Source organism: Prionailurus viverrinus, chromosome D1, assembly GCF_022837055.1.
Source record: "Prionailurus viverrinus isolate Anna chromosome D1, UM_Priviv_1.0, whole genome shotgun sequence".
Taxonomy (NCBI): Eukaryota; Metazoa; Chordata; class Mammalia; order Carnivora; family Felidae; genus Prionailurus; species Prionailurus viverrinus.
This window is the reverse complement of record NC_062570.1, coordinates 57,707,652-57,721,739: the sequence shown is the minus strand read 5'-3', so window position 1 is coordinate 57,721,739 and position 14,088 is coordinate 57,707,652. Positions and strand designations below refer to the sequence as shown.

Here is a 14,088-nt window from a genome sequence, read left to right as displayed (position 1 = left end):
GGGGTGTAATTCTGCTGTGTGGTTTGTGCCCCTGCCATGTAGAACAGTTCCCTGAGGATTAGGCCAGGGACATGAGAACACATTTTGGTTCTTTCCCTTTCCTATCTACTTCCTTCTCTCCCTTGAAGGTTTTTCCTGAGAAGTGCCCCATCAATAAATGCCTGTCTCAAATTCTGTTTCTAGGGAACCCAACCTCAACCTATCAGTGTCAGTGCCCTGCTACCATTTCCCCAGATCACTTTCCCATTCATTTCAAGGGACAATTCAGATCCACACCCTGGGTTGGGTGTACCATGGTGCCAAAGTTGGATTGAATGTGGTACAGCAGTTAGATGAAGAACTAGTGGGCTCTACTGAAGTAATTATAAGGAATACCTACTCATAAGCGTTGTTATATGGGTATTACAAGCTGAATGAGTTAATGTATATACAATGCTTAGACCACTACCTGACATATAATAAATGCTCTTAAGTGTTAGAGCAGAGGTTTCTTTGATCTTTTTTACTTATGTATTCCAAGAGTGCCTAGATGAGTGCTTGGCACGTAGTGGGCCCTCAATAAATGTCTGGCGAATGAGGGATTGTTGACGTTTTGCTTTGAGGGCTCAAGGTGATGTTCTGGGATCTGGACAGCAGAGGGCAGAACCGGTGCTGATAAAAAATCCTATGCGCTGAGAGGGTATTGCCACTTAACTGGCAAACATTTGGGGTGGGGTAGAGCTGGAGGGTGGGAGGGTAGTAACGAGGTATATAGAGCCCTTACTTTGTGAATTCAGGCAAATAAATAGTTCTAGGCTCAGGAGCTGCCCTGGTGCTCAGGAGTTGCCCTGGTGCTACTCAGGAGTAGCTCTTCTTTTGAACTTGTGACTGACTGCTCCATGCTCCCTTCAACAAATCCTCTTTCCTGTTAATGCTAATATACACCGGGTTTCTGCAACTTGCAAGCAAAAGAATTTATATTATTTTATTATTTAATCCTGTAAGCATAAAGACTCTGTGAAGGAGAGCCACTACCATGGTTAGGGACACTGAAGTCCCAGAGTTGCCACACTGGGTCTGCTTCCTGCCCAATTTCCCAGCCAACCACTCTCTTTAGGCGTGTGGTTTCACCACATTTCTACCCTCAAGCTTCCCTTGGTTTGTTTTCTTCTTTTGCTGTACCCACTTAGATCAGTCCTATCTTTTCAAAACCCAGTTCAAATTCTACCTTTGTCTGACTCCTCAAAATCTACCCAATCTCATTTCTTAAAACCCTTCTAGCCTGACCATTCATTCCTATTCTTGATTCCATTTCCTATTTGAGACTTTGGATTGGGTGGTCTCTAAAGTCTCATTCAACTGTAGACTTCTGAATCGTTGTCTTCCCATATGTCAAATCTTCTTAAATAGGTCTCTACCTTCTCCTTCAAGAAGAGCTAAGGAAAGCTATGCCTGGGTGGCTTAGTCAGTTAAGCATCTGACTCTTGATTTCAGCTCAGGTATGATCTCAGGGTGTGGGACTGAGTCCCACGTCGGGCTCTGCGCTGACAGCATGGAGCCTGCTTGGGATTTTCTCTCCCTCTCTCTGCCCCTCCCCTGCTCATGCTCACTCTCTCAAAATAAATAAATAAACATTAAAAAAAAAAAAGAAAAACTAAAGAAAGGCTTGAGCACATATGGGGCTCAGCACAGATTTGCAGGGAGTTAACACAACTGACTGCTCATGGGAATGAATGTGTTCTGTATCTTCCATTCAAGAAACACACAAGCATTTATTTTTATTTTTTCAAGGTGGAAGTAGCTTCCCCCCCCCCCCCCGCCCCCGATTATACAAGTAGCATACTTATGGTCAGATAAATCAAATATTACATAATTTTTTAAGTAAAAAAGGGAAAATCACAATCCTTATTTTTCAGAGATAATTACTATCAAAATATTCTTTCAGGGTTTTTGCTATATACAAATATGTATGTTTCAATAGGGCTTTCTGGAGACCCTTTGTACATCCCTTAAACAGAAATCAAACAGAACAGTGCGAGGTTCCAGCTGGGGATTTGTAGCTTGTAAGGTATTCACTCGTCACATTGCACATATTAGGCTGAACCATATGAAAACTACTGATATTCAGCTGCTTTTGACCTACAAACACAATTTTATGGTTTTAATTTAATGTATGTGAAGACCAGAATGTCAGAACTAGTAGAGCTCTTAGAGACTTTCAAGTTGAACTGTTTCATTGTGAGGAGGTGGGAAAAGGATCAGAGAAAGGCATGACCACTCAGTTCATGTACCAGAATCCTTCCACTGAACCAGGTACCTGCCTTGCATGCTCTCCTTCTTTTAATATGGTAATCTTCTAGGTGTGATAATAACCTTCTAGAAGCAGATTTCAATTTGGTGTCAGAAAATTCTTCCCAGAGTTTAATCAAATCAGAAGAGGCTGTGTTAGAGGTAGTGACTGGAGATGTGGCTCGGAAGGGCACTGTGACCTGGCTGGAGAAGTGCACGAATCATGGAACTAAAGAGCCTTAACATTCAGGGCCCTGCACTTGCATGGCTCCTTAGGGTCTTGGGAGGGGTCCGAGTAATGTATTGACATGGCAATATGTTTTTGTAATATTTGCAAAAGCAAAATTATTTTGAATTCTTTTTCTTAAGGGGACCCCCAGAATTGTGTAAGTTTCAGGCCTGGATCCTGTCCCGTGTTTAAAGAGCACTAGGCAAGGAAACCAGAGCTCCTACGTTCCAGCTATGGCACTACTCTGGCCCAGATGGGCAGAATGGTACTTAATTTGCTTCCCTCACAGGGGATAAAATCACAAATGTTAAATGTCTGGAAAAATATAAAATGTGAACAAATATAAATAAGTAACGTTACTCATTTCTTATCTGTGAGATGGTAATCACTGCTGCTTTTCATGGTCGTTGAAGATAGCACATCAAAAAACATGTCCTCCGTGCATCTTCCCGTTTCATTTGCTTCTGCTACAACTTCCTTTTCTCCTTCCTCCAGCCTCCAGCTCCTAGCTCCCAGTACTCCAGCCACTGGACCAGTAGTGGTTACTATCTTTTGCTACTTCTATATATTTGTTCATGGGGCTCCCAAAAGTCTGCTTTTGCTGGAAAAAAAATCTTTATCCGCAAGGCCCAGGTCTCCCAGCCCCTCTCCTCCCACCCTAATGATGACTTCTTCTAGCCCTTTCTCTTGTTGATCTTATAGATGGGGACACTGAGGCCTGATGTGGTCCAGCACTGAGTTCTGGTGTCTTGATATTCTGCCATTCTTGGCCCCCTAGCATCAGATCATAGACACACGGTTCTTGATGTACACGTGATAGGGGTCACTGCGCTTGTCCACTTTGCGGGAGCGGGTATATCCCAGGATGAGGCTGCCCACAGTGACAGCAAATAGAAACATGACAAAGAGAATGTACATGTAGGAGTTGTCATCACGGCCAGGTAGGCTGGCCCGCCGCTTCTCTGTCAGGTTGTCTGGCCCTGGCCGGCAGAGCAGGTTGCTGTGAATAGTGGCATTTAGAGCCTTCAGCACAGCGTGCAGGCTTTTGTACCAAGTCTCAGTCCCGTTGGTGGTCTCCATAGCAATAGGGATTGAAGTGGGCAAAGAACTGGAGGACGCTCTGTTGGTGACAGAAAAGAGAAAGGGGATAGCTTCTGTCATCTGCAGCTTGAATTCCATCCCGACTCCCTCAAACCCCAGCGAAAATCCCAACATCACAGTTTATTCTACCTATTTGTTTACTTGTCTGTCTTCTCCACTAGACTGCCAGGTCAATGAAGGCAGAGACTATGTCTGTTTTACTAACTGCTATATGCAAGCACTTAAGACAGCACCCAGTAGGTGCTCAATAAATATTTGTGGAATAAAGCCTTCCTCAACCATTGTAACCCATATTAATCTTTCTTTCTTTCTTTCTTTCTTTCTTTTTTTTTTTTTTTGATTCTATAAATCACCGAGCTTTAGGCTACAAGGGCTTTAGGGATTATTTACTCTAATTCCTTCCATTTTTATACAAAGGGAAGCTGAGGCCCAGAGAGAATTAAGTGGCCTGTCCATGATCACAGAGAATATTGGAAGTAGAGCCAAGACAGAGTCCCTCTCTGTGATGGCCGGCTTACAGCTCCTTTGGCTCCTGGGCCAGCTCTCGGCAGGACTGTGTGGCACCATCAGAAGACATTACCCAGAGCCCTCCTTCAGCACAGTTTTTTTTTATGTTCCATGGACAGCATTTACAAGAAGTTTGGGGATGGCTTAAATTTCACCCTACCTGGAGGCCAGAGGCTGGGTCATTTGATCTCTTAAGCACATTATGTCCCAAATGCTCTAGGTATTGCTAGCTATTTAGGGGAAATTATGTTGGAAAAGAGGCAGTGGGGGAAACAGGGAGAGGCTGATAACCACTGAAGACACCAGGGAAAAGAAGGACAGGGTTGAACGTGAGGGCAGGGGAGTGAAAGGAACACTCAGTCTGGTTTGGAGTTTTCCTACCCCAGAGAGGGAAGAGACAGGCACCTCAACTCTCCTGCCTTCTGACACAAAGTCACTGTGTACCTGGTGTATAATAAATGTTCCTTCCCCTTCTTCTTAGAGATCCTTAGTCCAGGATCTCTAAAAACAGGATATAGAAAACATCCAGTCCAGGATATATCCAGGATATATCCAGTCCAGGATATAGAAAAACATCCAAAGACAACTTTGTATCCTAATCTCTGAAAAATCATGTCATTCTCTTTAAGCAAGGCTCCATCCACACTCACTTCTTTCAGGAAGACTTCATTGAGTGCTCTCTATCCTTTAACCATATTCCACAAGCTTTATTGTTGCGGCCCTCCCTTTTGACCAGCACTTACATGTAAGGCACTGTGTGGCTATTCTCTTGTTATTGATAAGGGTATTAGCAGACCACATGCTCCTGGTCAGCAGGACTGTATCTCTCCCTCAAGTCTAGGGGATTACCCTGAGACTGGCTGGGTGTTGTGTTTCCCCAGGGGTCTACCTAGTAACTGGCTGGCTGTTCTTCCTTCAATAGTCTCCAGTAAAAATGGCTATTTTAGGGACTTTTCCACAGGCCAATCACTCAGAGTTCACTAACTGGTTCCAAAGCCCTCCTTTATCTAGGTAGATCTGTCAACCTAACTGAAACTAACAAACTTGAATATTACATATGGTCTCTTCCAAACAAAAGATGACTGTTATGACCATGATCAATATTCATGAACAACTCTATGAATGAAGAAGTTAGGGGGAAGAATTTAAATAATACAGCAATCACCCAGGACTGGCCTACATTTCGTGCAAGGCCTTTGGGGCTCCCTGGTAAGCAGTACTTGAACTACCTTGTCTGGATGGAGGAGGGAAAGAGAACAAGGGCTCGTGGAGTTAAGATCCAGAAGGCAGAGATTCTCATCTACTACCTCAATTTTCAGGTAAGAAATTTGTGCCTTCTTCTTCCCTTGTATGGACCAATGGAAAGCAGGAGCAGCACAATGAAATTAATGGCTCAAGTCATCATTCAGCCAGTCATCATGTATGGAGGCCCACTGTTAGGCAGGCCTCATGCTGGGAGCTTGGGGAGGCTCAAACCCAGTCCCTGAACTTAGGGACATTGCCAGCTGATGTATTATGAAGGCAACAAGCCAAGGGCTACTGGGGCTTAGAGAAAGAAGGGACAAATTCTGATCAAGACTCAGAGAGTATTCAGTGATGGAGGCACTTGAATTGGACCTTGAAGGGCTTTTAGGAAGTAGAGAAGGCAAGAAAAGCAAAGAGGTAAACAAGCATGACAACAAGAATGTTTAGAAGAGGGGCACCTGGGTGGCTCGGTCAGTTAAGCAGCTGACTTCAGCTCAGGTCACAGTCTCATGGTTCATGAGCTCAAGCCCCACGTTGAGCTCTGTGCTGACAGCTTAGAGCCTGGAGCCTGCTTTGATTCTGTGTCTCCCTCTCTCTCTGCCCCTCCCCTGCTCATTTTCTGTCTCTTTCTCTCAAAAACAAACATTAAAATTTAAATTAAAAAAAAAAAAACAAAACAACGTAGAACGTGGGATAGAGAGAGACTTCTCTGAAATAGATCATGGAGTGCCTTGAGTGCCGGGCTGCAGAGCTGGAACTTTATCCTGTAGTTGGGGAAGAGCCATGGAAAAGTATTTTAAAAGGGAATACAGTGATGAGATCTATGCTTTGAAAGGACAGTCAGGCTGCCATACGGACGGGCAAGAATTGAGACAAGAATTGAGGCAGGGAGCCTAATGACAAGGGTCCTGAAATGGTTCAGGCAGAAGTCACTGAGTCCTGAGCTGGGACCATGGGGATGACAAGGTGGGGGCAGGAGTTAAGATCTCACAGATGTGATTTGTGAGAGGTATGTGGGGAATGGCCTAGGGAAGAAGGGGCCTTGGGCAGTTTTACAGGCAGATAACAGATAGATGGAGTGCCTGGAGAATCCCACTTTGAATTTTTTTTAACGTTTATTTATTTTTGAGACAGAGAGAGACAAAGCATGAATGGGGGAGGGGCAGAGAAAGAGGGAGACACAGAATCGGAAGCAGCCTCCAGGGTCCGAGCCGTCAGCCCAGAGCCCGACGCGGGGCTCGAACTCACGGACCACGAGATCGTGACCTGAGCTGAAGTTGGACACTTAACCGACTGAGCCACACAGGCGCGAGGATCCCACTTTGAAAGAAATGGGCTTCTTGCCATGTTCTGGCTCTAGTTTTCTCATCTGTCGAAATGATTATCATCGGGAGTTATTCAATGGGTTGAGTTTCAATTTTGCAAGATGAAAAAGTTCTAGAGATCTGTTGCACAACGATGTGAATACAGTTAATGATACTGAGCTGTATACTTAAAAATAGTTAAAATGGTAAATTTCATGTATTTTTTAAACCATGATTAAAAACAACAACAAAAGACTATTATCCCTGTCCTGCCTCCCTCCAGGCTTGCTTGAGCATACACTTTTATTATGGTGAAAAAAATGTTTCAATCTAGTAAGTATGTATACACAGTACATACAGTGAAGACGAAGTCTCCCTATTCCCAGTGGTCCAGGACTCTTTCCCAGAGTAGTCACTGTTACCAGTTTTCTTAGAAATCCTTTGCAAAGTAGTTTTAACTGACAGGGCAGAGGAAGGGGAACCTATATCTGGAAGACTCACCAAATAGTAGGCAAATTCTCTGGCTCTGAATCAGCTTCAGAAAATTCCCTGTGGGTGCCCTAAGGCTCCCCTGCCCCTCAGCTTCTTCAGGGTGTCTCTGGACACATCTGGGGTCTCAGTGTTGACGCTGAGAGCTGAGAAGGAAAGGCCCAGTGCTGGAAAACAGGGGAGGAGGCAGGGAAGGAAGAAATCAGACACACAGAAAAATCTTCAGAACCAGGGTGGATCTCCTAAGGCTGGGGCCCCAAGGGTTGTGCAATAGCTTTGCTGTGCACCCCCCCCCCCACTTCCCCTCCCCTTTATGCAGCAGCTGGGTCAGACCAGCCTAGGGTTGCAGTTACAGGAACTGTGCAGTGGCTAAGGGACATCTGATTGCTGTCTCCCAATCCCAGGCCCGCGATGTCTCTACTGGGTGACTTTGTGATAAACCTCAGTTTAACATGTGGACTCCTGCTCGGGGAGCTGCCAATAGTGCAGACTAAAATATTCCCTTTCCTAAAGGTACAGGTATCTTAACAGAAGTCTCTAAAAGGTTCAAAGAGCCTGAGCCCCAAGGGAATGATGTGTGTGGCAGGGTGGCAGCTGGCAGTGGGTTGATATTTTACATAGGCACAAATGATGTTTCCAATGAACCTATTTGGAGAGACTGGGTAATACATGGTCACAGCATCAGCACTATCTGTAGCAAAACTCATGGTGAAAATTAAAGAAGAAAATTGCAGCGTCTGGTACCAGGTGCCGCACAGGGGTGGTGACGGTTTTATTTTTGCAGAGCAGAGGCTGGCGGGACCTTCAGAGGCCATTTAGCCTAACCTTTAGTTAACCTCCCTCATCTTACAGTTAAGGAAATGGAAACCCAAGGAGCTGTCTTGGTTCAGTTGCTACTTGTGTGACTTTGGGCATGTGACTTCCCTTTTCTGGGCCTCAGCTTCTGTCTGCATCTATAAAATGAAGGCACTTTAACTATGTAATCTGGCAAGGTTGCAGTAAGCTCTAACATCCCACAAAGGTACAAATCACAAAACCACACTGTGAGATTATGGGAGATTGGACAGGTTGGTGGGAGAGGTATTTTGGGGTCTTTTTAAGCCCCTGAATCACAAGATAAGGAAGGCTGCAGACTTTTTTCTCACAGATTAAAGATGTACCTGAGACAAGGACTAAGTTACACTGAATATTCCTGCCTAGATAAACTGAGAGCCAAGTCAGTTGACTTTGGTTTTTTTTTTCTTAACAGTTCATCTGCCCAGGTGATCTAGCCAGGGAAGGAGGGAGACTCTGTGCAGAAAATGAGGGTGGACGGACAGTGTGGGGAATGGGGTGGGCTCCAATGCAGGGTTCAGTGAGGGCAGTAAAAGTTCATGAAATCATTGATCCCTCAGATCCTCCTTCTGGGGCCTCTGGATAGACCTGGAAGTTTGTGGTTCTGACAGGGGAAGCAAAGAAGTCACTCTTACATTATCTTTAGGTACTGGGTTGGGGTAGGAATGAGGGCCTGGGTGCAAGGGCATTGCTGGGTCAGGAGAGACAGAAAGCTGATAAAGAATGGGTTGGTTCTCTGTGAACTGCCTCTAGGTCCAAGGATTGGCAGTTGGCAACAATGAGAATTTTGTTCCTCTTTCTGAGCTCCTTGGCTTCCCTTGTCAAGATAGTCACTGATTATAAAGTTCATAATGGGGCAGATAGAGCTCTGCTCCGGAGAGTTCTTAACTTGAAACAGAAGATAGACCAGTTAATAGGAACTGACCATGCTGAAAGAGATTGTAAAGATTATTTAGAATTTAGATTCTAGGCCAACGCCTCCATTTTGTAGATGGGGAAATGGAAGCTCTGAGAGGGAGGGTGACTTGCCCAAAATGACACGACTAGTGACAGGCAGAGCTCTGATGAGGACGGAGGTCTTTGGGGGCATGTGCTGTTAAGGTGCTCTTTCCACTACCAATGGCAACATTCCCTGGCATCTGAGTTGTGCATCATATGGAACACAGTCTTCTCGTGTCCTGTAGCATCATATCCTCTAACTCCATACTTTTTCCTGTACTGCAGATTCTCACCAATCGAGGATCTAGTAGGGATGGGGGGGGGGGGTGGATGTTGGCATGTTTTGGACGAGGAGTTAACCTTCTTTTATAATCTCATCTCCCATGGTCCTTTCTGCTCTAGACCCACTCCTGATCCCCCAAAACGCCAGGCTCACTCTCTTCTTCCACACTCTATTGCTATTTCTATTTCCTTCACCTTAACAGATTCTTCCCAAATGTTTTTTTTTGTTTGTTTGTTTGTTTGTTTTTTAAGTAAGCTCTATGCTTACTTAAACATACATGTAAACTACATGGGGCTTGAACTCAAGTCACATGCTCCAACTGAGCCAGCCACCTCATCCCCCAACTCCCCATCCCTGTGAGTTAGAACTCAAAGGTGTCTAACCTGGGGGTGGAGCTCTAAAGCTGTCATCTGAAGGATGAACTGGGCATCTTAGGTTTTCTTTCAGGTTTCTCTGGGGAAAAATGAAACTCCGCCATTGGTTCTTTTGGTTTTCCCACTGCTCTGTTTTAGCTACTCTTTCAGAGTGAACATCTTAAGTGTTTAGAAATGTGGTAAAGAGAGGTGAGGGGGAAAAAGTCACACAAAGCAGATGGAGATCCAAAGACAATCCCTGGGACCACACAATTTTGCCATTGGTCCCTCTGGCAATCTTATCACCACATGGACTGGGAAGCCAGTGGAGTGGGAGGAGGAGTTCAAGGTACAGACCTTAACAAAGAGTTGGAAGGAGACAGAGATAGAATCTGAGCTGAAAGGGATCTTAATAATTATGTTGTTAGTACAATCCCCATCTAAACAGGAAAATAGAGCACCCCCTCCCTGAGGAAACCACTTGCACAAGGTCTCACAGCCCCGTGAACTGGGATCACAAATTGGTATCACATCCACGGACCTTTCTAGTATCAGTTCCCCGTTGCCTATAGGAAAGTCTAACCTTCTCAGATTGTCATTGAAGCTTCTTTGGATATGACCCTGCCTCTCCCCAGTTCCCTGTGCCAACTGGTACTGAGTTACAGACTATTCTCCAAACATTCCTCACATTTGCACACCTCTTGCCTTTGCTTATGCTGTTTTCTTAGGCAGAGGAGTTTCCTTTCTCTTTTTATCTTCCTGGTGAACTCCTACTCATCCTTAAAGGCCCAGCTCTAATGTCACCTCTATAGACCCCCTCCTGAGAGACCCCCTTCCCCACTCCCTAGCCAATTAGTCTTTCCCTCTTGTCTGTTCCTAAAGTGCTTTGCATAAAACCCTATTAGAGCACTATGCTGTACTGAAAGTGTATGTATGTATAGGTATCGATATATGTAGGTATGTAAGCTAAACTATGTGCTGTGAGGTGTGAGGGCAGGGACCTGTGCCTCATATACTTCTTTATGCCCTGGGCCCAAGCACATAGTAGGCACTCAAGAATAAATGAATCAGGGGCACCTGGGTGGCTCAGTTGGTTAAGCATCTGACTCTTGATTTCGGCTCAGGTCATGATCTCATGGTTTGTGGGTTCGAGCCCTGCATCAGGCTCTGCACTGACAGTGTGGAGCCTGCTTGGGATTTTCTCTTTCCCTTTCTCTCTGTCCCTCCCCTGCTTGTGTTCTCTCTCCCTTTATCTCTCAAAACAAATAACTGAACATTTTAAAAATTGATTAAAAAAATAAATGAATCAATGCCATTTCTTATTAGACCATCCCCTATCCAGTACACATATAGACATTCTTGAAAACAGCTTACAGTACTTAAAAAGCAAGAGCAGGCCAAAACATATTTGATTTGGTCTGGGGAAGGGGTGGCTCAAAGAAAAGAAGGTGTCTCAGTCAGGTGGGGAAGTGACTCAGAGGAGAAGGAATTCTAAGACTTCTTTGAAAGCCCAGATGTTCCCTGCACCTGAATCCTATTCAATCCAAAGGGCAAACATTCTTGGCCCCAAAACACTAGCAGTGGCTTTGCCACCCTCTTCCCTGTGTACCTACTCAGGGTGTGGCCACACACACCCAACCACTGCACACACACAGTCCAATTTCCAGTCACCCAGCCTGTGATTTTGCCTTTCATGTGTGCGTTTCATGGTTCCAATCTTGGCTGTATGCTTGGGTATGTGACCTTGAGCACTGCATTTATTTCCTCTGAAACTCATGTATGAGATGGGGATAATTATCCCTGCCCTGTTTACCTCACATGGGAACTGGAGGAGACAACAGAGGAAGGTGTTTTAGAAATTGCCAAGTATTATAGAAACATAAGAGACAATTATTGGGCAGTCGGGTCACCTGGTTTTCTTTTCTGTTTTTCTACCCCCACCTCCAGATTACCAAGTGTTGCCCCATGCCCGCTGCCTTAGTTCTCTATCTTCTGAAGAAGCCAACACGTTCTTATTACTCTTCTTGATTCTTGACACACTTTCCTCCTTCAGAAGCCTTCCTTGTTTCTCATACTCTGATCAGCCCTGTAGTCCCTTTCCATTGAGGGGTACCATTTGGTAGTCCTATAGTTAATGGAGAACACACAGGAATTGGAATCAAGAGACCTGCCCCTATTTGGCTGTGTCTAGCTGTGTGTCTCAGTGAAGTCACGGCTCCACTCTGGGCCTCATGTTCCCCATCAGTAAGATGGGCGTTTTGCTTTAATTCCCTCTCAGTAGGTATTTTGAGCACCTGCTCATTCAGTGTATGGATAGAAATGTGTTTTGAGATGTATGAAGTGAGTGAGGGATGAAGAACGTTGTTGGTTATCATCTTGAGGAATCAAGAAAATATGAAAGCAGTTTCCATGCCTCAGGCAGGGGTCTCCTCCATTTGGAACCACCCAAGTTGATAGATGGCATTACAAAATGAGGACCTTACACTTTTACAATGCACGTTTGTAGGTGAAGTGGAGAGAGCCCTGGATTAGAAGTGAGGAGGCTTGGGTTTTGCTTCTCTCTGGTCCTGGTATGTTCCTAGGCAAGCTATCTCCCTGCTGCCTCAGTTTCCCCATATGCAAATTGGTGAAGATGGGGAGGAGGGAAAGGAGGAGATACTCTTCATGGGTCTTCATACAAGGGTCTGTCTGAACTCATCTACTTTCTAGGTAAGAGAATCCCACCCAGGTCCAGACCTCTTTCCCCTCATGTCACACGGAGTGTGGGGCAACAAGACGGAGAGGTCCATTCTACAGGTAGTGACCCAGGAAAAGAAAGCACAAGGCATGGGAATGCAAGCTGGTGCAGCCACTATGGAAAACAGTATGGAGGTTCCTCAAAAAACTAAAAACAGAACTACCCTACGACCCAGCAATTGCACTACTAGACATTTATCCAAGGGATACAGGTGTGCTGTTTCAAAGGGACACATGCACCCCCATGTTTATAGCAGCACTATCAATAATAGCCAAAGTATGGAAAGAGCCCAAATGTCCATCGATGGATGAATGGATAAAGAAGATGTGGTATACATATACAATGGAGTATTACTCGGCAATCAAAAAGAATGAAATCGTGCCATTTGCAAGTACGTGGATAGAACTGGAGGGTATTATGCTCAGTGAAATTAGTCAGAGAAAGACAAAAATCATATGACTTCACTCATATGAGGACTTTAAGACAAAACAGAGGAACATAAGGGAAGGGAAACAAAACTAACATAAAAACAGGGAGGGGGACAAAACAGAAGAGACTCATAAATACGGAGAACAAACAGGGTTACTGCAGGGGTTGTGGGAAGGGGGATGGGCTAAATGGGTAAGGGGCACTAAGGAATCTACTCCTGAAATCATTGTTGCACTATATGCTAACTAATTTGGATGTAAGTTTAAAAAAATAAAAAATAAAACAAGTTAAAAAAAAAAAAAAAAAAAAAAGACAGCACAAGGCATACAGCCGGTAGGGGACTTGCACAGGTTTACACAACCTGTAAACTGGAACTCCAGTCTCCCGACTCCCAACCTAGACCTCTGTTATTAGCAACAGAAGGTGTGCCTTTGAAAGTCCCCAGGTGCAGGACACAATGCAGTAGCAAATGGGCAAGTCAGCTCCGGCAGAGCAAAAAAACCACGCAGGGTCCCCGAAGGGTGTTTCTGCGTGTGCTCTCGCTGCGGACCAGCCGGTGTTCGCACGCACATTTGTGGACGTGCAAAGAGCTTTCGAGCCGCGGTCCGGGGGCCTGTGAGTGCCGGTGCAAGCCCCCATGGTTTTCAGGTTGGGTGTGCCAGGAGCCCAGCTCCGCGCCACGTGGGGCCCCGGGATCCCTGCAGCTTGGGTCTGGGGAGGATCAGCTCCGTACGTGAGCCGTTCCGCACCTCGGGTCGGCGTTCTCTCGGGAAGCGGGAAGACTCCTCACTTCTACCCTCAGCTGCAACCCAGTTTTCCCCGACCCTGCTAGTGCGCCTTACCTGCCTCTCGGCAAGCCTCTGAGGGGCGCCCGTCCGTCGGTAGGACACCGCACTCTGTGCTCCCCAGTGCCTCCGCACAGCACTCCTTGGCGCTCGGGTGGCCAGTTAGCACACAGCGCGCCCCCTCGGCTCTGCACCCCGACCCGCGCTCTGCTCCCTTTAACCTTCCCCAGGGCGCCTCCTCCCCCAGCCCCGCCCGGCCCCAGCACACCCACTTCTACTCTGGCTGACTTAGGGCGCCTCCGCCCAGCTGCTTGGCCTTACACAGCCGAGGGCTCCGATCCTTCCGTCTCTTGCAACGCCTGCTTCCTGGACGGGAGACCAAATGCCTCTCACTTTGCTTCAGTTTATCCAGCCTGAGACTGATCAAAAGGCGAGGCTGAACATTGGGTGCTGGAGGAATAAGGCTTTGCTCCTAAGTGGCTGTGTGGTGGTGGGCAAGTCACTGCCCCGCGCTGGGCCATAGCTTCCTCGCTGTAAAATGCGTACGGTTCCTGGCATGCATTCTTCACCACACGGTGGTGGTTG

The 14,088-nt window shown here is 46.0% G+C and overlaps 1 protein-coding gene across 3 annotated transcripts; it reads right to left on the bottom strand.

The window, feature by feature from the left end:
* Nucleotides 1-1,799: 1,799 nt before the first annotated feature.
* Nucleotides 1,800-13,704, bottom strand: KCNE3 (potassium voltage-gated channel subfamily E regulatory subunit 3). Of its 3 annotated transcripts, XM_047824309.1 has the most exons (3): nt 13,561-13,704; nt 7,156-7,310; nt 1,800-3,617 (listed from the first exon to the last, which is right to left on the bottom strand). In XM_047824309.1, the coding sequence occupies exon 3, from the start codon at nt 3,575-3,577 to the stop codon at nt 3,278-3,280; it is 300 nt and encodes a 99-aa protein (XP_047680265.1). In that variant the 5' UTR covers nt 3,578-3,617; nt 7,156-7,310; nt 13,561-13,704; the 3' UTR covers nt 1,800-3,277. The 3 variants fall into 3 exon arrangements, with proteins under 3 accessions (XP_047680265.1, XP_047680266.1, XP_047680264.1); XM_047824310.1 differs by lacking the exon at nt 7,156-7,310; XM_047824308.1 differs by lacking the exons at nt 7,156-7,310; nt 13,561-13,704 and adding an exon at nt 6,599-6,796.
* Nucleotides 13,705-14,088: the final 384 nt, after the last annotated feature.

Excerpts from the sequence above, each read along its gene's own strand:
- KCNE3 (XM_047824308.1), bottom strand. The coding sequence starts at position 6,738 with ATGATAATCATTTCGACAGATGAGAAAACTAGAGCCAGAACATGGCAA. Across the intron at positions 3,618-6,598 it reads AGGTCACGATCTCGTGGTCC|AGCGTCCTCCAGTTCTTTGC; the intron begins GTGAGTTCGAGC and ends TGTCACCAACAG.